Source organism: Argopecten irradians, chromosome 2 (genome assembly GCF_041381155.1).
Source record: "Argopecten irradians isolate NY chromosome 2, Ai_NY, whole genome shotgun sequence".
In the NCBI taxonomy this organism is placed as follows: Eukaryota; Metazoa; Mollusca; class Bivalvia; order Pectinida; family Pectinidae; genus Argopecten; species Argopecten irradians.
In genome coordinates, this window is record NC_091135.1 from 20,660,198 (window position 1) to 20,686,717 (window position 26,520).

Sequence of the window (26,520 nt, forward strand, 5' to 3'; positions counted from 1 at the left end):
ACAATCCCACTTCAGAACTTAGATTCTAGTCTCAAGGCCATAGAGGAGGAGTACCTTTGCGAACAGATAATATGCCCTAACACAGAAGACGAATTGCTGATGACTGACTACTGATGTGGAATACCCTTTGATGATATTGATGGTAAGCACGTGGCTTGCAAAGCTCACCCATGTTAGGGATATTAAAAATACACGGCTACTTCAGCATCATACTGTTAGCATGGCTAATTCTGAATGCAAGATAGGCTAACATATCTGGAAATGGCGGTGCATCAGATGCCCAAATCTGCAATCACAATGAGCTGAAACAAGCGACAACATTATTGTCTGGACACGTCACCACTCTCTGACCAGTACCATGGTGTTCTATGCTTCAGTTTGTGGATTGCTGATGCTTTCTCTCTAAGAAAAGACCTCATGCAGCCACACATCTTAAACTCCAGATAAACAAGGCAAGAGAAGTGGTGGTGAGTACCTTTTGGTTGTTATAGACAGTATATACCATGCACTGCTCATCACCAAGCGGGACCAAACTGAAACAGCCAAGATCATAATGAAGGTTTTAATCAACACCCTAATACTCATCCATCTGTTACCCATCTTCGGAAATCCATGAGCCTCCGCTGTATAGTCTGTGACAAACAGTAACTCGTTGGTTACCGACTGTGATTTTACCAAGATCTGTAGAACATGGTAGGTATTTGGACCTTAGCTGTAAAACGGACAAATATAATCTGAACAACGAAGAAGGGACCGAAACCTTGCCGGCACTGGGATTTAAGTGCCCAACAGAACTTATAAAAAAACAGGATACAGTCCAACCTCATCTAGTACTGGTGCAATTTACCTGCCAGCTCCGTAGGCCATCAAAAAGCGAGTCTATAGTCTTTACTGTACCGCATTCCACAAATGAAGAGCGGGTTTTGGTAGGGAGAAAAGGATTTCCGTGTTATCTGTTACCCGCGAGGAATGGCCAAACATACAAGTTAGCGTCATCTTTAGATGGCAATGGCAGAAGACAAACATAAATAAAAGTTACAATGTATCCACTTATACCATATACATACCTTACTATAGACATGAGGGTTAAAAAGTCATCGTCATCGTATTCTCAGCAATGACAGTATTACAATGAAATCACACTCCTGTATCTTTTTGCAAGTCGTTCGAACGTTTGTCTCAAATATAAAAAAAGATAACAACGAGAGTTTGAGCATTTTAATCATAAACACGTACACTGTATTCGACATTAGATTCAAATTCATATATTCAAATTCAATGACACTAGTAGTAGTAAAAAGCATGAAATATTTTTTCTTTAAATTTTGAATCTGATTGAAAATTTTCGTTTTTTAACGAATGGAACAATTAGAAGAGTAAGAATAATAAAATGTAAGGTTTTTGATAAATGTACACAACCAGAATGTCATCGTACTTAGTTATCCTATGTTAAAGATTAAAAATGCTTGTAAAAGGAAGTACATGTTAACATATACACAAGTCTCCAAGTTTTAACAACATTCACCCAAACATTATTTATTTGATGTTGATATACATTTCACATAGACGAGGTTTACTTCAATATCGTACAACGAACACAACTCGTGTTTAGCAATGTGATTTTACAAATTCATCACATCATTCGCACATATTTTTTTAATTCAATTAAAAAATATAATCATATTTACATATTAATACTGAGACAGTGAAATACTAGCAATGGTACATGTTTGTACATGTGTGCATGTTTCTATCTTCAAGTAATTGATTTCGTCTTCATTTATATAACGATGAATGGAGATAGTTTTTCACAGCTATCATCAATTCCATAAAATCTGTTTCTGTTAACCTAATGTGTTTATCTATCATAGACCATAAGGCTCAAACTAAATATGTATCAGAAAATACATTTTGCTCTATTTTGAAATATATATGGAGCATGTTTTTGATAATACATAATACAACACGGAATTCGAAATTTGGTGTCTTAAATTTATAACTTGTTTTCAATATATCATGGCACACAGCTTACCTGTATACATTAAGATTGGATTATCAAAAAGTGTATATAATACGATTACTACAACCATACAAAGTCAAGTTCACACAAAAATTTTGAAACTGACAAAACATCATATAGACTCAAAAAACTAAAATTCTTCGGTGAGACTAGGACATTCAAATGATGATTTCAGAAGAACTCAAATTAAAACATAGTACTGGTAGCCCTCCATCTCTGGATCGCCACTTAAAGACCGCCTTAGGTCGATAATTGTCTCTAGAAATTCATTATTATCATACGAATATTATCAACTTAAAAACATAAGTTTATTTTATTTTACTATAAACAGAAACGCGCTAAAAATGTTAGCAATCATTATCAACAGAAATATAAAAACTAAATTATGATGATGGTGTGCTCGCATTTCTCTAAAAAATATAGTTATTTGTTTGTTGGGGAAATGCGATCATACACCACTCCACTTTATGATGTATGTAGTTCATTTTGTTGTGTAATGAATAATATGGTTAATTATACCATGGCAAAATGCGCCGTCGTGATGATGAAAGAGCATTAGAAACTTTAATTTAATATCTACAGAACTAGGCAGACACTAAAATTTTCTCATATATATGCTATATTGCTTCATCCGCCGTGAAATAAAATTCATTTGTTTACGCTCAAACAAACCTGACGCTCAACATTCACTTAGACATGTTTAATCATTTCGAGATTCCAATGATCTTACAAATTATATTGTAATTGTACTGTGTTAGACAATGTTGTAGTATTAAATGTATCCCGTTAAATGATCCTATAAAAATGATGCTAACACAATATATATATATAACAACGACAGTTTATGACCGAGTGTTCTTGTCTAATCTCCAAGTATCCAATTTTACCAGAAATAAGGATGGTCTGTTTCCGCCTATGACACAGTAAATACTATATGATATTGTGAGCAATAAGCCCAGATGTGTGCTATGAGATGTATGTAAATAAACTGAATTTGGAGGAAAATTCATTAAAAGTTGGAAATGGTCCAAGGGTCATTCATATGGTTAAAAAGGCCAGTATGAGTCTACACACAAATTTGTGATTCATATGGCATACATGTATATACATCGACAACTGATATTGGTGCTCTTCATTTGATAGGCATTAAAATCTGAATATTATATACAATTAGACAATGTACAGTTAAAAAGTTTTGTCTCGAACTAAACTGCAGAGCTTAAAGAGACTTTTATGATGATATTTCGTTGACCATAGGAAAGAAGTCAAACATCATGAACATTTATTGATTCCATAAAAATACGAGACAAAGTTCGTCGATTTAATCAATGTAATTTTGGCGATAATTGTTACTGTTCTATAACAATCAGTTATAGCATCTCACGCATAGTCGTTCAGAGGTCTTCACATATCGCTCAGCATAATTATGTTGCACTGAAGTTTTATTTAATTAATCCAGATATTTTCTTACAACGTTCTTCAAGCTTGGATGCAACGTTTTCACATATTAATCTCATGTTCTTTAGACAGCCATGGAGTATTCCCTTCCAATGTGTCCATTTCCGAACAAAGCGTACTTCTTTATCGGCATGTGTCTGACTTTGCACATTCGAAGTGCATTCCAATATTCATTCTATTAACAGTAGTTATTGCTGAATGAATTCAACTTTCGGTAATTCGTGTTATTTTGAAATTTGACAAAAATGACTAAAACTAGTCATAGTTCATAAGTGTCAATTCTAAGAATTACATTCTCGTTGATAGAGGAGATTGTTTTCTCACTCATTAAGCACTCCTCAACTCAAAAGGCGAAACACGCTCCGGGTTTAACAGAGCATTATACCAACCCTACTGACTATTTCATCGCCTTTTATTCTGGAGGTGGTGGTTTTTGAAACATAACAGCGCATGTTATGACAAGCGTCGCGAGCACGAACGCTGACAAAAGTATTCGATCAACTACCTGCGCCACTTGCTGCCATTCCATCTTGATGACGTCCTTCCGGTCTTGCGTAACAAGCCGCATTTCATTAGTTTCGATTGTCTGGTACACTTTTTGTAAGACTTTGTGGAAATGAGTCTCAAAAGATTCTATCGTGGTGGAAGCAGTTTGTCTGGAGGGACTACATTGCGCGGAAGGAGCAGGTAACCTCGTCGGTAACGGGGGTATAGGAGGTGCGCTTGGAATGGTACCGTTACACTGCTTGGAATCTCTTTGTGAATCAGCTTTTCTATTTGTCGTCTGCTCAGATAATCCATGATAACCCTACAACGAAACAGTGTTCATATATTATATGAAAAGTCACTATTGACATGAAAGTTGCATCTAAAAGTAAATGATAATTATTGAAATACCGGTTTAGGCGAATTTGAAGCGATTTATAATAAACAGACCAGAAGAGGGTGGTGGATATCCGGGTCCTGTGGCAGTCTGTATGTCTGTCTGGTGCCTTGGTCAGGCTCATTGTTCAGACAACACTTGTGTCTGAACAGTTCTGGCGGGTCGGTTGACATCCTGTGGATATAAGAGTCCTTGTATAGTTCTAAACGCCTTACAGAAGAGTATATCGTTCCTGATTTATGTAAAATATATATGAATATTTGTAGAATGCATACACTATACCCAGGTTGCTTGCAAAGATTATTAAAATAATAAACACATTTTTTCTGACTTTAGTACAAAATGGTAATTTAGATAAAAGCCATGTTTATCAGAAAACAATCATACCTGTTAGATGAGTGAATGGTCATGTCCGGAGGCTCAGTGGTCAGTCGATACGGTGGCCTGGTATGATCCGGTTCACTGGTCATCTTATAAGGTATATATGACGTACCGACGCCGTTACCAGGGTAATCTGAGGGAGTAAACTGAAAGGGAGATAACTCAAACTTTACAAATTATATACAAAACAATGTTAGTTCATAGAGAATGGCTACATAGTCATCGATCTCGTGACCAAAGGACGGAGGACATCTTGTAAAATGCTGAACATCTTTACCAATGTTCCCAATGTAGAGTAAACCCAAAGTATTAGACGCATTAACGACTCGTCCATCTCATCGTGCATTTTCCGCTGTTGATTATAACAAAGTAAAGCATCTCCTTTTGAAGTGTTTAAACAGTTGATAACATTTGATAATTCAAGCAATAGTTTATTTTTGTTTTTTTTATTATCGTCAAATATATACATACAACGGCATCTTTTTAGACTTTACTGATTTGTTTTACTCTATTTGTTTGTATCAATGCTTTAAATATCATGTTGTGTAATTTAGTATAAATTTTTATTTCAGATTTCATGTTTTAATTACTGTACATTTCAACCTCGTTGCCCCAAACCCAAATTACTCCACAATTTGGTACACTTTATTCCTTTAACTAAACATAACTTAATAAACTGTTACATATGAACCCATCAGCTTCTTTATAACATTCGACAGTACTTACGATTTTCCCTTTTTTGTCCACATCATTGTACTCCAGGCGCATGCACATTAGTTTTGCGAACACCCCGAAAAATATCTTCTTCATGGTTTTGGGTACCTCCCGTCCTCGATGGCCCTTGTGGTGTATGTTCAGCGTTAGGACAGTCATACCGGTGGCCGTGGATACAATGAATATTGTGATACCATAGTAAATACCTGAAACATATACAGAAAACGATTCAAGATTTTTTACGATATGGGTAACGATAGATATTAGATCACACAATCTGACATAACAAAATGTATAAGATGATAAACACAGACAGTTTCACCTTGTGAATTGTGCTTAATGGGATTACTTCATGGAATAAAACGATTCAACCCGTTATAATGATGTGTAGAGATTACAAGAAATGTAATGTAACACCAAATATAGAAACAATGTATTTATTTTAGCTACACCAGCGTTCCTATATTCACTGAGCTGGCATTATATCCCCTCTTAATCTTATGCATTATTGTCGATTTTTCTGTTCTTTTTCCCTACAGATTCCTTAATATTCATGCGGTTGCATGTCTCTTTTTGAATGAAATCACTTCTTGAAGTTTGACATTTGTTTTTTTCAACGAATGATTCAGGAAACACTATTTGTGTTAGGGTTAGAGCAGGCAATTACATGCGTGCTGGGAGTTTTGAAAATAAACAAAGAAATTACTTTACATTACTGTGAGCTGAAAGAAAATCTGTCAAATCCATTGAACACAGGAAAGAAATTTTCAAATAAAAGAGAAATGCAAGAAATTAAAATATCACACCCTTTACGATCTGTATCGATATGCCATTTTTCCATTCGAATGTTCTGAGAGTTTAACGTTAAGACAATGCAGCACCATACTTACACAAAACAAGATGATATTGGCCCTATATATTTTTACAAATTAATAAACAGTAATCGTTGTTTTATATCCAAATAACGTTGTAAATTTGCACTGAAGTTTTTGATTTTTACACTAATTAAAGTGACCCGCTAAACATATTGAAGTCGCATGTTTTTGTTTACAAAAACATAATGATTTACGCGTTTAGGAATGAATAATAATATACGTATAATTACAATACTAAAAGAACGAAACATCGTTTTATCGAGATTTCCCTTACACGTTTAGGTATCTGTTCATTGCTACGTCATTTTTTTGTGAGGTAAACGTCATTAATTTGAATAAAATTTTCTTACACAAAGCAGTGACGTTTCAATACTTGTTCATATCACGGATGAGCCTAGGTGAAGCATTCATTATTACGGTTAATTCAGTATATTTCATAGCAGTAAAGTAGATTAGAAGTGGTTAGAAGAGTGAATTCAATGATCCAACCAGTTGACGGACATCAAGGTCGACACTAAAAGTCATTTGAGCACTTAATCGACGTTTGGGTTATCGTCAGATTAACGGAGGAGTGGCATGGTAAAGTCGACATCAATCGTTGACTAACTTAATTACAAGATAATGCTCCGTTTTATTTCTCCTGATTTAACCTTCACTAGCTCGGTCTTAAAAAAAGGCTTGATTTCCCTATGCAACATGTAGCAAGATGTCTCTCAATGTGTCGACTGGGTCCGTATCACATATTGAGTGTCTTTTATGTTCTTCACCCAGATTTGACTTGCGGAATTTCAGGAACAGATTTAGGAACTGTTTTCAGTAGACTTTGGACTTTCTGACAAGTAACTAGTGACTGCTCATTTTCTATGATACGCAGATAATAATTAACCGTTGGTGTAAATATGAAATATTGTTTTTACTTGGTAAGTTTGTACAGACAGAGTGATTACAATTCTTAAAGATCTTCACTAAGTTTCCTTTGGCGGGGACGATAAGCACCGGAATGGGAATGGAATTGTTTTGTTCGATATTGTTCTTTTTATCCGTATTTACATTCTTAGAAATATTTTACAATTTCTTGGGTGCCTCGCAGGCCGAATGGTACCCATAATGATTTTGTCTTTTAAATTTATATGACATATACTTATGTTTAAATATATGACTGACAGCAAGCCCTCCGCCTCTGGGTTGCGAGTTCGACTCCAATGTTGGGCATTTGCCAGGTACTGACTATTGTCGGTGTTGTTTTCTCCATTTAATCCAACATTCCCCCACCAACATACCTGGCGCATCCTCAAATGACCTTGGCTGTTAAAAGGAATTTATACCAATTCATTTCTTTGTCTTTAAGTAGTATACAAGACTTAAGTAATACTTTTGGTACAATAAATTTGCGTTAGTTAACAAGAAACTTTAGTGCAACTATCAATTGAATTAAAACACGTGATTGATTAAAACTTGATTTACACATAAAGTAACAAAAGATTATCTGATCTCCTTGGTGCTATACACAGTTCCAGAATCACGGAGTGTTTGAAGGCCACTCTGTAATCAACACTAGCGAGCTATTGATGTACACGTGCTGCGAAAAAGGTCACGTTCTGAAGGCAATACGATATGGATTCGATATTAAGATAGTAATTAACTTTAGATGTATCCAGTGATTCTAAAACAGGAATCACTTCATCGGAAAATTATCAAAAATCTTATCTTATGATAACATATTGTCTTAAAACTGACTTCATAAACAACATTCATTTTCTAGATTTTTTTTTCGAGACAAATAGTTGTACCGAGAGACCTTCTTTGGTGCTATCTACAGCCAAATATTTCTAGAAAATGTTCATACTTTGTGTGTTGTAATCGATGACGGTAATAGTGTTGTGTCTATTTGTGATAGTTGGACCTGTGTTACCTACAGTGATCACTCACTGAATCATACTGTTAAAGACACAGAGTAGGTCACCTCACCTAGTGTATTTATACGAACCAGTCGTTCTAGTGATGGTCCTAGAATATATTTATTTCACCACTATCTAGTAGATAAAAACTAAGCAGAAAAAGTTTCTAGTGCACCATTTGACATTTTGTTTTTCAAATACCAAATGCCTATGGCGCATTCAGGGACGAACTGGAATAAATCACGCCAGGAAAAACTAAGACTAGTGCACGTTTGGCTTTGAAACCGATCAATATAAATTTTGCACGAAAATATATACATCAAAACAAATCCATTGGAACCAATTTCTTCCTGGTTTTGGCAATCACGTGATCCATTTTGAATGTTGTTGTTGTCACATCGTGTCTGATTCTTTCCTAAGCGCCCAATTATATATAGCCATATGTAATTTTAACGGAACTGAACAAACCATTTTATTTTCCATGCGAATGAAGCATCGCAGTTTAACTTTAAAGCAACAAACAGGATTAAAGGTGTGCATGATATAAATTGTTGTAGGACCGATTATGTTACTAGACTCTATATTTTTCAATAGTGCACGCTGTATACATGCACCTGGAACATACCACATATGCCTTATGACATCCCCAGTGTGGTTTAACACGAGTCAAAGGAAAAAGGCAAGACGAAAGTTATCTGAAGACTAAAAATGGCAAATTACTGGTATAAGGAACAGCAAATGGAGTCCGAAACCAAGGTAACCACTTCGGCGAACAAAACTTAATCATTAAGCGTTTACTACACAAAATCGTATTACTGGCTTTCTAAATGAGCGTCAACGTTCAGGAAGAGATAGGAAGGATATGAATTGTTGTCGCCACCACAGCATTTTGCGCTGGGTCAGTTGTTGCCTCAGCTTCTCCTCCAACGGCTGCAATCCGGAAATGCAGATCTTGATGGCATCTTGACGGATGCAAATTTCAGAGACGAAGTCAAGGATCGCCATGGATGATTATTTTGACAATCAAACTATAATCGTGCTTCCTGTATGCTTGGGTGACAATACCAGACCACGTTGTACTGTCCGTGGTGTACAAGATAAACTACAGTATGGTCGACTTATTTTGTCATTCCTTGGCATGCCGCCTTACCAGAAAAGAACTCCGTCTTTCAACTATGGGATCAAATCGGCGAAACCACTACTTAACTCGATCATCCTATTCAAAATCTGAATTTCAAAACCTGAATGAATTACAAGCCCTACTGCACTAGTGGCGAATGTATAGTCTTAAAAAACTTGGCTAGAGCATAGGACGCCATCATCAGGCATTGTGTCAAAACCGATTGGTAAACAAAGAGATGGAATATACTAAATACAATGTTTGATTTATTTGACGGTTTGAGTTAAGTCTAATAACAGCTAGATGTATGTCAAAAGTTGGAAGGAAACATTCAGTACCTACCTAGTAATGGCAGCACGTTTGAAGTGGGAGGCATATTCTCCGCTACTAACATCATGAAGACAGTCATGGACAGAAGGGTGGTGATCCCCATGGTAACCTTCTCCCCGGAGTCTGAGGGCACGTAAAACCCTAACAATGCCACTAGGGTTATCAAAATACACGGCATTACCATGTTAAATATGTAAAACAAGGGGCGACGCCGGATATGAATATAAAATGTAATATCCGGATAGGGTTCGGTACAACATGAATAATACACGACTTTACGAGAAACATAGAGCCTTTGTAAATCCCATTCACTGTTCTGAATGTAGTTTGAAATGTCCCCTTCATGCGTTACTAGAACGAGGTTCACCTGGAATCCGTCGTAGGTCCAAGACGCGAACTGCATGGAACAGTTTTGTTCATCAAAGGGGAAATATCGGACATTGATGGAACAGGAGCTCTTGAATATGACCATGGATAACCACGTGATATTGCCGTCATTAGTGACGATAATGTTGGAACTGATAGACGAGAAGTAGGTCGATACGTCGGCACTGTAAACAAACAAATAAAACATCCTATCAAAATACAGTCGGTATTTTCATATCTCTCTTACATTACATATGTTATCCATTTACTTTTCAATTGTATTATATTTTATGATATCATAATTTTGTTGCTAAGATTTCGTAATTCATTCTCTAGTGCCATCTGTTGGAATTCAACGTAATGACTCACTTTATATTCTTCCATTAAACAAACACAACTTTTACACGACAAAAAAGTATCAAATGGGTTTCTGAACAAACCAGGTTTTGTTAAAGAAGGCCTACAGGTATCTTTGTACGCAATGTGCTTATAACATTGTGCAAAACTACACAAATATGAAGAAAGAGGTTTAACATATAACTTTGTGAAGCAATTTATTTTTCGCTATTGCTTTCATACTTGCTGAATGATTTATATTGTAGGTATGGGTAGTCTAACTCCGTGTTATTATACACTGAGCGCTTTGATAAATCCCATTCGGTGTACCCATTTTGACGCTATTTTCATGAAAACGATACAGAAAGAAATTATTCAATAGAAATGTATCTATATCTTCAATGATATATAGTATATAAAAGCATCTAAGTAGCCACTTACTTGTTGTAGAGGAATATATCGGGCCGCCACACGCTGTCGTACGGTATCCGAGCCACTTTGATACCTCCGTACTCGTCCGGATTCCACCTTAGACTATAGTCTATCCACATCTGGAAACGAAGGTAGAATGTAATTAATAAGATGGTTTATATAAATGAAATATTCTTGAAAACAAAGACACAAGAGACATGTTCCACAAGAATAGGAGTTTTCTGCTTCTTCGACGATTCCAGCCATGGGAAGTTTGGCTCAAGCTCTTATCTGTCTTAAATGTTGCTTTCCTTGACGTTCTATCGGTGTACTTATTCCTATATATATATGAAATATAATTTTGTATCATCTTATATGATTTTATTGTAATTGCTATTGATAATTGTTTAATTCATTGAAGAGGCATTTTTTGTTGTACATTAGTTTTAAGAAAAACCTGTTGTAAAATCTTTTTTTCATAACAGAAATCGTAAGCCGCAGATACGTGAGTTTTTAAATCCTTTTCTGCATATTTTGACACTGCCTGGTTGACACGCATGCACTTGTGGGATTTTGCTTGATATGCGAACGCTTGGCATTTACAGTTTTCGCCAAGGTTTCCTTTTTGTCATGATCAACGCTTCAAAAGCCTCACGGAGATCTTGATCACATCACCGATGCCCTTCACTTTCCCTCGGGAAAGTGTTTTATTTGCTGCTCTTCATGAAACAACAGTGATAGCAAATTGCATTTTGTTATATAACTACCGTGTTCTGATCGTGTGATTGCTGTTGACCAGTCCAGTGAATTCAAGACTTTTTATATTTCACTATTTATCACACAAATGTTTTAATGTTTTTAATTCGAACCCGCATCCCAGTGGTGGAGGGCTTGTGGTAATATGTCTTTATATCTTAACCACTCGGCCACCGCGGCCTCAAAAATCCTGATATTGCTAAACATTAGTGCTAGACTTTTTTATGCAAATCTTTTTTTTTCTCGATTTGGAATACTTATCGGTATTTTAATGATCCTAGCATTAGAGTATTTTTGTTGAAACGTTCATATGAAGACAAATAATGCTTTTGTACTACTGATGAAATTTTCTTCACTTTCTTTTTATCTTACATAACTAAGAATGAATTAAACGATGTTCGCAAAGTTAAAGATCATGGATATTTTGACTCTAAAATAATTCACAAATAAATTGTCAATCTATTGTTCACTTTTGAAGCAAACGTATCAAGCTGTTTATATCATAGGATTTTAATTAATATGACTCCAAATTCTCAGCAACAATAAAACCTTCTGTACGAGATTTGAATCAGAGGGTGTTAATCAAGTATGATGTGAGACACCATTGTGAGTTTTAATTAACAACATTAAAATGCACGTGTAACTGTGAATTATTACGACTACAAATGTCAGGTCTAACGATACTTGGAAACTAAAACTGCTTCAGCACCGAATTGATAACGGTTGATCACGAACAGTGAAACGTTAAAGGATGTACCAAATCTGTCTCGTGAGTTGTGTCTGGCCTATGAATGTGGTATCATTTGAAGGATGTAGAAAATCTGTTCCACAATCAGCTATGTACACAGTTACCAGCGAATGAATATTCACTTACCAATAAAAGAATAGGCCCAAATGTTTACCGTTATAAACACTTAATAACTGGTTGGACATACCAAACAATATTTCAATGACAAATGCTTGCTGGCCTAAATTAAGACTACCTCATATTTATTTTGTCATCATTGGACGCATCAAGAGGTATGATATATCCAAAGTTCTATAATTTGCAAACCAAAACACGAAAATTTAGGATGTAGTTCATATACAACTATAAAACGACTCGGGCTGGTTTTTAATCACGTGTTATTGGAAATGTCATGAAAAGGGTTTGTCCATACTGATACGATAAGTCTGTTCGCACTGCCAAAACATGAACTGATTCCTCCGATATAGCAATGATGGATCGTCTTTGTCAGACCCAGAGAGGAAAAATAACTCTTTAATCCAGACTCTTAATCAAACTTAATTTCTATATTGGGGTAATTAATCAATCTTTGGTTTTACGTTAATTGACATTTCGAACCTTCTGAATAATAGTTTGTATGAAAAAACAGGCCTTTGTCGGTATAGTGTAATATCAGATGGGTATTGATTATGTGCGGAGCAAAAATGAGACTTGTTAGTTCGATTTGGTACATGGCAATTTCGGAGGTCTCCAGCGGTTTAGGAACATTGACGACCTTTACAAGAGTCTCTGGTTGATGAAACACCCTTCACCGTGTCAGACAACTCTATTCTGAATCCCATGCTGGCCTATAATTTGTAATAGAAAAACAAGTTCCCTCTATACTTGTGTTGTAATGGACATGGTTTTGTCAAACAATTTTGGATTTGGTTGTCGCATTTGCGCTTAATTTTGAAAATAACAGCTATATCACGACGACCCAGATCCAGTGGGATATACAAGCTCAGCGAAACACACCTCAGAGGTCAATAGTATATTTCTCTATCTTCACTTCAAACAGGATTTCTGCTTTGTTCTTACGTAACCTATCATCCTACGATGGATGATTAGACACTAAATCTTGATCAAAACATGGTTCTGGTTGAAAGTGCAAATTCGGCTTGATGTAGTCATGTCTTTATCTAGTATATCGGATTTATTTGAATATAATATACTGATAAGAGTTGGAAATCAAGTTTTATATGGAAGACTGAAACAGACGTGCCGAAACAATCTTCGCAGCTTTTTTATGTAAACGCCACACGCTTTTTGAAAATAGAAATCAAATAGAATCAAAGTCGTCCTATTTTTGTTCGCACGTCCATGAACATAAGTTCAACATGTTCATGTTTCTAATTTTCTTCAGTTTGTTTTCTATTAACAGCATGGGTCATTGGTGGTAATAACAGCCTTGCTTGGTGAATATACCACAGCCTTTTACAGACATTAACACACTGCAAGCAAACATTGGACGAGGTCTTTGAATCACTATAACGTCTTAGGAGGTTAGATTTAATAACCAAATCTACCATACTCAGATAAAAAATCATTCTGTTATATCTGGCAACTAGCACGGCGTCAACGCCACTGAGCTGAGGCGTTAGTGGTGAAAATTGCAGTTTTGTAAATCCATGCGCTAACGGGTCAAAGCAAAATGAAAGAAAAATCACCAAAGATTTGTTTGTTTGTTTGATTATTTTAACGTCCTATTAACAACCAGGGTCATGTAAGGACGGCCTCCCATGTATGCAGTGTGTAGCGTTTGTGAAGTGCGAGGTACGTGTTTTGGGAGACTGTGGTATGTTCGTGTTGTGTCTTCTTGTGTAGAGATGTTTATAAACGAAAGACATTTATTACGTATGGCTGCCCTTGAAGGAAAAAGCAAAAGAGAGTAATTATACAGTAAAATTCACTATCAACAGGAACAAAGCATTAATTAGCTTCACTTACCTGATTTAACCAGCAGTTTGTTGTTAATATCTGGTTCTTTTCGTCCTGAAAAATGTAATGTTTATAGTGGTTAACCCAAAATATGTATTAAAACGAGAATAATTAAAAATAATCCAACAAGCTATCCACCCGGGAATTAACATATGCTCAGGATCATTATTGAAACTTGCTATAATATGAAGCTTTGGTTTAAGGTTAATTAAGAAAAATAATCATAGCATCAGGCAATTCAGGATGACCTCCCCTCTATGAATGTGATGGTGTTAGAGACATGTATATTAAGAAGATTGTGGTATATTTGTGTCTCTTTCCTTTTGTATAGTGCTGTCTAATTAAAGCATGCTATTGAATTAATCTCTCGTACATAGTCATGTAGAATATTTGTTGGGTTACATGAGGTACCTCATTTCAGTCACATATAAATCATATTGTCAAAGACACGGAAAGACGTGTAATAAATCTACAGTGCTGTAAATTTCAAAAGTAACATACAACTTGTCTGATTTTATATCATCTACTACGCATAGCCATTTTCTTTTACTTTTACTCTTTGTACTCCCCCCACCCTTTAGATACAAAAATACTATATAAATACTACCTGCATTAGAGGGTGACAGTGCCTAGTGTCACCCCGAGGATATCACTGTCAGGCTTCGCTTCGGGTGACAGTGATATTCCGAGGGGTGACACTAGGCACTGTCACCCTCTAATGCAAGTAGTATTTATTTTATTATACCGAAAGTCTAGAAACAAAACTAGTTTTCAAGTGTTTGCAATCTATTGAAACATTTTTACTGATTTTAGCAAAAGTCGAACAGTCACCGTCGGCAGTAGAATAGCATACCAGCTTCTACTCAGTAGCACTAACTATCACTGCATTATGAAAAAGAATACTCACAATAAGCATGTAGTGAAAATTCTTGTTGTCATGTCTCCTGTGTTTGTTAAAATCTTAACGTTTTTTTTAATCTCAATGAATTTTGGTTTCGTCCCGTCGTCTGTTTACAACATTAGCAACGTCAAGAAGACGCTTGAAATCGCATGTCTTCCGTTCACCTAATCACCGACGGGTTCATATAAACCAAAATATAGCACTTGGACGGTAAGCGAAAAGGCGTAAACGAAAGCTCCGTCCTTAATTTTTAAAAAAATCAATAAACAGACTAATTATGCAAAACTATTACTAAATAGATCCAGATAAATTTTGAAGCATCGCTTAAAAAAACAAAGATGGCGTCGAAAAAAGAAACGAGTGCGCATCTTTTTCGGGCGGTTAATATTTTGCACTGTCAAAAATACACTATCACCCGTTGCTAGGGGGTTGCTACGAACGTGTCTATTGTTTCCTATTGTTCTAATGTTACCTGCCGTGTGATAGTGTAAAATACCAAATATCTCTCGACCAATCAGAATGCAGGGTTCTCACTTGAGGTATAATAAAGGAAATTATCGGTTGTTTGCTTGATAAGTTAACGTCCCATTAACAGCCAGGGTAATGTAAGGACGGCCTCCCATGTATGCAGTGTGTAGCGTGTATATAGTGCGGGAACGTTTTTTGGGAGGCTGGTATATTCGTGTTGTGTCTTCTTGTATAGGGGACAGAACCCATAGCGTACTTCACAAGTGAGGTGTTGCATAGCGTACTTCACAAGTGAGGTGTTGCCAAGGGAGGCGTTCGGAAGCATAAAGTAGGGAAGGAAGAAAGGAAAGATAAGATCCTAAATCAGGTCGCCTTTTACGATCATGCAATAAGGCAGCAGGTACAATTATAGGTTGCAAACTGGTTATATTGTCAGATACTGGTCTTAGCTTGTCAGAGCTTTCCGTTATAAATGTACGTGGCTTATATTGTCAACCAAGGATACCTCAACCAAACCATATTGATTTATTTATTTACGGATTCAAATCATATGGATTTTCAATACTTTTGAATATTCACGCCGCATTTGATGTTATTTTCGATTTCTCAAGATTTTCTACTCAAAATTAATATGATTATTTATTTGAATAGTTATTTTTAGAGCAAAAAGGAATTGATCAAATGATTTTCTCACAAACATAAAACGATAAAAATGACTGACCGAAGTTGCTCTTACATCAAACAATTACAAAAACTAGGATACATAACGAGGTGTATATACCATTCCATCCCCGAAGACATTATGCCCTACCTCCAGCAGCTGATACCTAAACCACACTTAGAAAACAGATGGGCTATGTGACAGGAATCGCCATTAGACGACCGGACCATGACCGACCTACACAGGCCAGCTATGCCCAGAGGTCATTGCTTCCCTTCTCTAACAATATGTGACGGATCAGGCCTTTCCCATTTAGAGTAATAGTCTGGTCCACTAATGCGGAGGTCGGGGATCCGAGAATCTTACTCTTCATGACGAATCCTAAAGCTTATTAACAATAGTCCAAGACAACCAGATTAACTTCTTAGAGGATTAATAGAATGGAATCACTGTTAAGTTTATTCAAGATCCCTAGTAGAAAAAAACTATATTAGGTAACGATAATTGGATGTAACCGAGAAAGGTACATAATGAATGTTTCCAAAAATAACACCAAAACTATAAATTGACAAGTGTGATTAGGTTTGTAGCCCCTTCCTGGGAGAGTAAACCATATTCCTATATATAACCCAGTCTGTTGATGTGCACTAGCCTACTGATAACCATAATCCAACTTAATCTTACACTCCAATAAGTGACACCACAGGGTGCTTTAAAATTGATTCTAAAAAGATTGAATTACCACAAAAATCCGCCTTAAGGTTATTTTCTTTCAGGTGAGGTTTTGAGAGTTAAGAAAAAATTGTGACAAAAGATTACATTTAATATAAGATTTGGCGACCATTTTGTAAATATGTGCATCTTACGAAATTTCACTTTTTTTACTAGATCTATAAAATTTCACTTAAAATTGCCAATGCGACGACATTTTAGTTCTATCAATCTTTCATTTCTGCTGTAAATCTTCGAAAGATTCACTGTGATTGCATTAATTGTAAAATTGTAACCAATTTTTTTTTTATTTTTTTTTATTTTTAATTATTTTTTACATTGATGAATAGCTTAAGTATTTTGAATTTTAACACAAAATGCTGAAAAATAACAAATACTGTAAGGGACAAAATTCAAGCCACCCGACTTCTAGTTTTAGAAACATCATCATTTGTTTTTTTTAAGCTACAACATATTAGGAAAAAAAAAAGGTTTTGTTGAATCTGAAAAACAGGGTATTTTGATCTTCGAAAGATATGGGGTATAGGGTAACCCATATTGTTAATCTGAGCAAATACAATGGGTTGGCAACGTGTTACTATTAGTATCAATTGTTTCAGAGGCGTCCCTCAAATTTTGTTCCGCTGCCATTTAGCTAAGCGCCAAGGAAGAGCAGTAACTGCCATTTTTATGGTCTGTCTGTGTAGGACAGGCAAGGGCAAAACGAAGCATATTTAGGCCATGTAAAAAGAGATATGGAGAAATATTTAGTCACCAAGTAGACAAAAGATGAGAGCTGTAATGCCTCTTGATAATTTCGGGATGTAATATTTGTGTTTTGTCTGTTTACAAGAAACCTATTACGTGTGAGCATCACATAATACTATGTAGATAAGTTACCTTCAGACATCAGTCCGACCTTGGTTTTGTTTACAATAGCAACATATAACGACAGAACCATATTTATCTTACTTCAAGGTTATCCGTCCATGTTATTAGAACAACTAAATCAATATGGACACGTGACACAATGTTTTATTGTGTTATTTCACCGGTCCTTGCCGGTTATTAAATTTGTTACAGTGCTATAGACTGTTTTAGAAGCCATTCTTTGGGAGTGGGACGACTGGTTCGCCAGTTGTCAGGATAAGGTGTGTTGTTTAAATGCTTGATGTCTGCGGTGGCATGCTTCAGTGAAATAACACCATAAAAGGGCAAGAGTTTCACTTTTCAAGAAGACACAACAAAGATATACTGCAGTCTCCCAAAACACACACGCTCTTAGATGACCATGGCTGTCAATAGGACGTAAAAGGAACAACGAACCAACTAATCTGTTCGTACTAGGTTAAAGGTGCTTGTAGGATAAATATCGAGAAACGTGACACTAAATAGAACATATGATCTAAACAAAAAAACTCCCCCCCTTGCATACATTTTTTGTCGACGAAAGAAAATTAAAAGTGAAATTTGTTTCTCCATTTAAAATGATGTACCTCACTAGACAGCGAATTAAGAATTTTTTTATCGCCCGTCCGACTTTTTCTTTTCTTGTCTGTCCTAATGAATTTGTGAAATATACTTTTATCTCTGTGTATAGCTCTTTATATCCCTTCAATTCTTTCTTTTTCTTCTTTGTTTTTTTATCGTTGTATCAACACTCTGTCTGTTTATTACGCATTATTTATCTCTCCATCTCTGCCTACACATATCTTCAGCTCATCTGTCTTTTAATTCTGAACTATTACTAGTACAAAGTAGCTCCAAGACTGCACAAAACAAGAAACAATCAGCACTTGAATGGCTTCTCAGATTAGTTATTTGAAGTCGTGAAAATGGTTTATCATCATAGTTGTAATTATTTATAGTTATGAACGATATTTGTTCCTGCTACACGTGTTTGTCCTTTTACATTTTTAAACCATTTCATCTTCTGGGCCCAGTTGTTCAAAAGTTGATCAGGCTAATCACAGTGTAACAATAATTTTCAAATCAAGATAAAGTAATTTCTGGTATTACAAATTTTACAAAATTTGACGAGAAACTTAAGGGCTGTATTCTCTACTTACTTGCTGAGTTTAGTGAAGATATAATCACAAATTTTCCAGAAAATGAGAAATGAAAATTTTACTTATCATGTGATTAAGCTAATCATGCTTTGAACAACTGGGATCTGGTATCCAAGTAAAACAATTGCGTATTTTCACCTGTATAAATATCAGCAGAAAAGGACAACGGAATGCATATTCATCAGTATTATGGATTTACTTGTTTGATTAATTAACGTCCTATTAACAGCCGGGGTCATGTAAGGACAGCCTCCCATGGGATCGTATGTGATGTGCTATTCTGTTACTAACTGTGTTAATCAGTGAGATCACACTTGAAAATGGACAAAGTTCCACCATCTCAAGGAGACACAACACGAACATACCACAGTCTTCAAAGTAAAGGATGTCAAGGAAGATATATAACAAAATCATACCACAGTCTTGTCTTCAAAGTAAAGGATGTCAAGGAAGATATATAACAAAATCCTCGTCAAATAAATTGACTATACTCATTTCTTCATGTTGAATAAAGTATTTCAAAGAAACAATAATTTTAATTAAACATATATTAATATGAGTTAAAACAGAGACCATCATCGTTCACATTAGCCTTATATTAACCTATTTCCCAATATGTTCTGCTATCGGCAATGCTTTAGATAAAGGAAATCGCGCTGAGGAGGCTCATCGCTTTCATATGTGTTTAGGCTCTAGCCTTCATATGTATACTACTGATAGTAGACTTAAAGATCATTTGATGGATGGGAATTTTCAAATCGTCGACAAATATATGTAGGATTGATGTGCCTTGGGAGTTTAATAATATATTATTCAAGCACTGTGACACTGGCCGAAACAAGAGTCGTAATTCGGATGAAGCATGGATGCGGTTTATGCAAAAAACGACAACCCGGTGTGACGTGATGAAATCCTCACACTCAGCGTCACTCTTCTACGATCAGGGAAGACGTATCACATTTAAGCTGAACAAGTAATTTATTTGACATTGATTGTTACAATTGTTAAGGTTTAAAGTCCTCTGAAGAGCTATGGACATTCAATTTGAAGGACGGCCTCCCCTGCATGAAAAGTGTTGGGTGTATGTATATATCGGTGTCTTTTGGGAGTCTGTGGTATTTTCGTGTTGAATCTCCTTGAAATGGTGTATGTATTTATGTTGTTGAATCTCTTTGAAATGGTGTATGTATTTACTTTCCAACATACTCAAAATTAGATACTGTTTAATAAAGGAAATAATCAGACCAAATAAAAACAAGGCTATTGATTTCATAAATTCATGAACTGATTTGCGTTGCTGGTTTATTTTTAATGATATTATGGCAGTTGTTATTGATACATCCTGAATAGAAAGGGCTTTGTCGTGCCATTGTAATAATGTCTCGACTTAAACGTCGAAATCTATGTATGATATAATATTTTCATATTTGTTTAACCGTTATCAAGCATAACTCTTGATAGTAACCTAGTTTAATTGAAATTTTTACTTTAGCGACTTTTCAATACAGACGGAATATCAATATTTTTACGCTCTGATTTGTAAGGTTGTTTCGATTTGCAAGGCTGTTTAGAGTTGTAAGGTTGTGATGATAAGTGAAACGATTGTGATGGATGATTTCAATATCACATTTTACAAAAATGATAAACCTTTGACATGATAATGAACGAATACATAATAAAATGGGCATCAAAAGTTAAGTTGTATCTATCTGTGTTAGATGTAAGTATACGCCAGGATCCCAAATATGGCCATCCTCGAAGTTTTCTAGACAAGATCAAATAATGAATAAATAATACGAACGTACTCACCACATCAATGATCTGAGAGAGGGCGAGCCCGAATGTCACGTTGAGGGCTTGAGAAGCATTAAGTGAGGGACGAATCCGTTTGTCGTATGTTCCTAGTAACTTGTTCACCAGTCGGTATTCGTTCACGTCAGCATGGGTATACAGAACTGTAACAAAACGGAAAACACACATAGAACTATTTTAAATGAAAGCCTAATGGTTGCCCAGACATAATGATAACTTAATATCATGGTTTTGGTTCAAGTCCACTTTTGACAAAGTTAATATAATTGAATTTAAATCTCTTTGCATCAGTTACACATGGATACGTATTGAACTAGAACAACACTTTCCCTTTTGTAATTAAGGGACATCACCCTACAAAAGATGAGCATATCTTGGTCAGATATAGATTATGCACATTTATACATATTGTATAGGATTGTTGCCGCTTAGTATAATTGAAATACATCCAGTAATTGAAAGTAATAGCTGTTCTATCATTTTTGTATCGATGGGGTATAATTCTAAAATAGGCGGAGGTGCCTTGTTCCGATATCAATTACGTACATCTATACTTTATAAGGATATGATCAACAAGGTTCCGTTTAAACCCTTCATGTAGTTTAGAAGTAGTCAGATAACCGTTTTGCAACAAAGGACATACATGTACCTCTAAAATGGTGGAGGTATCATGTTCCGATATAAATTACACACATCTACAATGTATCAGAATTATTGCCATCAAGTTTCGTTGAAATCCCTCCTGCAGTTAAGGAGAAGTAGTCGGCCAACCGTTTTGTAAACAAGCTTTCAGTAAGTGTTGCATGCATAGAAAGACAGACAGACAGACAAACGTACAGACGGACGGACGAACAGACGGGGACAAACCCTTAGTTATCTAAATATTTACTGCTAGGTACTAGCTACGTCGATTATGTAGATTTATCTTTAACGCCAACGTATGGGCAATTTAGTAGAAAATGATAAAAAATTAAAACATGACGAATGATAGAACTAACCCTCATGAAATGCAAGGTTAAAATCTCTTTTGGAGAATATGAAGTTTTTTTTATTACTTGTCTGCAAACTTTATGTTACCTAACATGGCAGTTTATACCCGCATCCGCATCGTCAGTATGAAACAATAATTGATAAATATGTCCTTGACACAAATCAGATTGTGCAGAAATACCTGAAGATTATCATTCTCTAGCACTTTTATTATTCTATCGCAATTTTATATACCTATTGTCCTTTGAATAGAGAAATATATTATAAAAAATCAGTTTGTTGCGGTGTGTAAATGTTTGTATGGGTGGCTGCATGTTAATAGTGTCGTGTTCCATTCCAATAATGGGACCCTTTTTATAGTACTATCTCACCGAAGCATGTCGCTGAAGATACCGAACAACACACTCCACCAGGTGACATTATACTGACAAGGGGTGAATTAGTCGTCCCTGTTCTCAAACATTTCACTTATAGGTTGATCAAGTATAAGAAGAAATCTCGTGTGAAGCTAATGACGTTTATCACATACGTGCACTGCAACCGAATAATTTCATTTTATCAATTTGCAAAGAACGGAAACCAATCACTGATTTCTTATTTATTGTTTTAAACTTAGACGTGGCAATTTAATCGTTTAAAGTCATAAGTCATACGTGTTTAGAATAAAATTCAAGCAAGCCCGAATGATAATTAATCCGCTGTTAGAATAAATGGATAATTACAGTTGTGATGGGGTTACGGTAATCGACAATTCATGAAAGTGGAGATGAAATTCGATTTCCGTGATACATCCTAGTGTCAACGTTTATAAGAAATCGCGTCTGTCATCGGGGAACTGGCAGTAGTTATCGCTACTTTATACAGGCCAGACGTATTTTGTGAGGTTATAAGATGATGGAACTGTAATGAATCCTTATGTATGTGTCACATGATATAGCCTAACCCGGGCACTGTAGTACAGTTGAACTAACAGTTTACACATTTTGGCTGGGTGCACGGTGACAAAACTCATACCTCCATCATCAGGAGAACAGTTCATATCTAATCTATCTAAGGAACATATCAATGCAAAAACCACGTACAATCGTATAAAGTCGGCGTTATAACTGTAACTGCTACATTGCATGGTGGTAAAAGGCGACTAAATAGAACATTATCTTTTATCTTCTTCGTAACTGACTTTCTTCTTCTACCTAACGTCTCCCTCGGGAACGTCCCACTTTTCGCCTTCAGTTGAGCGCTCGCCATTGTGATAATGTTCAGGGTTCTGACCGAAAAACATCATAGTCTTTAAAAGTGGAAGAGTCTGCCCTGCTTAGCACCCAGCACATCGGGAGTGGAACAAATGGTTTACTCCTTGTCAGTACAATGTGACCGGGTAGAGTATGTTGTACTGTGTCTTTAAGTCTATACAAACATTCATATTACACACATGAGAGACCGTCAATTAATGACCCTAGCTGTTAATAGGACGTTAAGCTTAAAATAAACTAACGCAAACCATGACATCACTGATTTTGGTTTTCAACTGGTGGTATCACATGTCAGCAATTCAATAAGCGATACCACCCACTCAAACCGATGGCACCACATAATGGTATCAATAATAAATCGGCACTCCATGCTAATTATGGACAATTAGAACGTGTGGAAATGAAACTGTTGCTATTTGTATTCCAAGGTGAAACAATAATCAACGTTTCTGCTTTTATAAAACCAGAACCTTTCAAGGTTTATGCTCTAGATTCAGTTAACCAAGCTTGTTATTTATGTAAAGGAGATTTTTTTGTCTATAATTATTATTGATGCATTTCGTAATTATATAAAAAATACTTTATACCGATGCACGCAGAACATCGATTATCAAAACTGAAATACAGAAATTTACTTGAGTCAAATTTTACACCATCCATGAAGACAACAAGAGTTACACTGAATGACAATTCAATTAATTATCAGAACTTAGGATCATACGATAAACATACCGACACTAACAGTCATCTGATATTTTATAAGGAGCAATGGCGATATTGGTCAAATTGATGTCGATAGTAGAATCATAACATCTTAGAATCGTAACTTACGAAGTGCTTCACCTAATGTTGCTTTATATATCCTTAAGAGTTATATCGATGATGGTGTGGCTTCCCAATGGCGCCAGTGTTTGTTTATAACAGCCAATGGATTATATCATTTAGCGACGTTCATTTTATGTCACCTCGGTTTCATTTATCACGGCGATAATTATTTTAAAGAAATTGTTTGCGGTTTAATTAATATAAATGAGGATCCATTTATGGAAAGAGACAAATGTTTGAAAGATTGCTGGTGAAGTTTTTATTCAATAAACCTGTTTCTTCTGCATTTTGCTTCGTGTTAAAAATTGTCATTTACAAAAAAGCGAAATAAAACTAATACAGCAAATCATGATGTAACTAATCATAAACGTTTGTTGAGATGACTTCAAGGACTATTCTACAAAATACGAAGAAATGTAGCGACATTTGAATTATCAGATAAAACTCTGGTTCTTAATAATTGTGCAAAAACGCAGATTATCGACAGATTTATGAAGTGTCTTGATAAAGAGCTCTCTTTTATAATTAAACTAGATTTCACCCCATCCCCAATCTTAACATAAAATCGACGATTGTCTTTGTTCATGGCCGCAAAGAATTGTCTCGCAATGTCTTTCAAGGTCAAATTGCTAATTCTCTGGTAACGTGTGTGGTGCGTGTATATATGTCTACAATACTGGAGTCATATTTCAGTGTTGTGGTTACATTGTTACAGAAAAAGGCCCAGTTTAATGTTTGATAAATAAAATATATGAAGACCTCTATGTAAGATTATCGAGTTTTCGTTTTGAAAGATATGAAAAATGTTATATAAATGTTTAAAGTTTTGTATCAATCATGACTAGAAATAGATTCTTGACATATCCATTTTCATTTAAGGATGTACTCCTCCGAGAAGTCAAAATTTTCTTGTATTAAACTTTTTTTCTCATAATTTTTGATTTTTGGAAAGAGGAGTTCATACCATGAAAGAAAATGAAAGAAAAAACATATGTCCGTGTGCTCGGTTTTGAGCTACTGTCACTCAAAGATACCTAGTTGACAAAATATTGGATTTTATGGGAATTTTGCCGTTTTGACCATATACACAACAGATTAAAGCCATAATTTCCTAATGAGTTGTTTGACATGTATTAATGTTTGTAGAATTTATTTTCCAGTAGTCTTCTTTTAAGATATACCAGTTTTGATTAATAAGACTAATATTTTTTTTTCTCAGAATAACAACATATGCTACCCTACCCCTTAATTTTGAGCTACAAAATGCACCATTTTCAGCCATTTTTGCCATATCTAACCCTTTATAGAAAAAGTTCTGGAATTAAACTTTTGTTTATATTTTGCATATCAATAGGGAAAGGGTTGTTCTTTCAAAATCAGGCAGAAAAATGGGGGGTCCGTGTGCTTAACTTTTTTGCCCCACTTGGATATTTATTATTTTTCAGTATTTTAGAGTAAAAAATAAAAGTGCTCAAATTATCATTAAATGTAAAAATAAAAAAGTGAATCATTTCACACATTAATGCTCAATATTTTAATTACCACGAACCAAGTAAAGATTTACAGCAAAAATTAGCTCGATACAGCTAAAAATGCTGGTGCAGTGATGATTTAAGTAAAACCAATTTCAGTAAAAAATGGTAAAACTTTTGCTCTACTCAAAGCCAAAAAAGACACAATTTCAAAATGGCCGCCAAATGGGCTATTTCTTAAAATCCCCATATAAAAAATCTGCTAAAGTTAGAACTGTAATTTTTTGACAAAATTTGCAACTGGCAACTTGCTACAGATATTGATAAATTGTATTTGAAAATCTCATAACTTCTTTGACCTTTTTCGAAATGAGACTTCAACGGGACTGAAACCTCAGAAGAATACATCCTTAATATGAAAATCAGAAAAAAATAATGTATACATACAGAGTTTGAAATTTATCCAATATTATACGTAAACCAGTATATTGTTAGACTACTCGAAACTGGTATTTGGTAGCAGGCCATTGTTGGGAATGTTATTGATGACACGCATCGCTGAACAGAGATTTATCACCTTTAGCCAGACAGAACAGCCTTACAGACCTCTAACGCCACATCTGGACGAGGATACGTCACGTGGCGACGGACCATCAGGAGAAGACATCTTGATAAAACACCTCGAAAGTCATAGTTCTAGCCAGAACAGTGACATCGCCGACCATTTCTCTTGGTAGAATGGTAAATTGACAGGCAATGACGGTCACTGAACCACAAGACACTATACTCGATCACTTACGTTGCCATGGGAGCCAAGTTATAATCACGTGACTGACGAACGACAACTTGATGATGTGTAACAGCCACGTTAAAAAACATCCATAAAATTTCGGAAAAAATTGACTAACTTAGAAAAAAAGTGGAATAGATCGTAAAATTAAGATTGTTGATAAAGCCTGTCCAGGTGAGTCCAGTGTTGTGTTCCTGTTTGCTGCCCCAATATGCATTTATATAATCCTTTCTGATGATTAAAAATGTGGATCTACTTCAATAAAGAAACAGAGAGATTCAATCATACTAAGCAATCGTTTTCATTCGCATTT

General features: G+C 35.5%; 1 protein-coding gene across 1 annotated transcript; it reads right to left on the reverse strand.

The window, feature by feature from the left end:
- Positions 1–3,890: 3,890 nt before the first annotated feature.
- LOC138316498 (neuronal acetylcholine receptor subunit alpha-10-like) lies at positions 3,891–26,084 on the reverse strand. The gene is made up of 9 exons (XM_069258190.1): positions 26,024–26,084; positions 20,875–21,020; positions 14,265–14,309; positions 10,823–10,932; positions 9,692–10,230; positions 5,469–5,662; positions 4,749–4,888; positions 4,415–4,535; positions 3,891–4,286 (listed from the first exon to the last, which is right to left on the reverse strand). The coding sequence occupies exons 1-9, from the start codon at positions 26,082–26,084 to the stop codon at positions 3,891–3,893; spliced, it is 1,752 nt and encodes a 583-aa protein (XP_069114291.1).
- Positions 26,085–26,520: the final 436 nt, after the last annotated feature.

Bases quoted from the DNA above. Each gene is read 5' to 3' on its own strand.
- LOC138316498 (XM_069258190.1), bottom strand. From the start codon at position 26,084: ATGTCTTCTCCTGATGGTCCGTCGCCACGTGACGTATCCTCGTCCAGA. The intron at 5,663-9,691 runs GTAGGTACTGAA...TATATGTTTCAG, and splicing joins AAACGTGCTGCCATTACTAG to GTATTTACTATGGTATCACA. The intron at 4,889-5,468 runs GTAAGTACTGTC...TCTCCCTTTCAG, and splicing joins TGGACAAAAAAGGGAAAATC to TTTACTCCCTCAGATTACCC.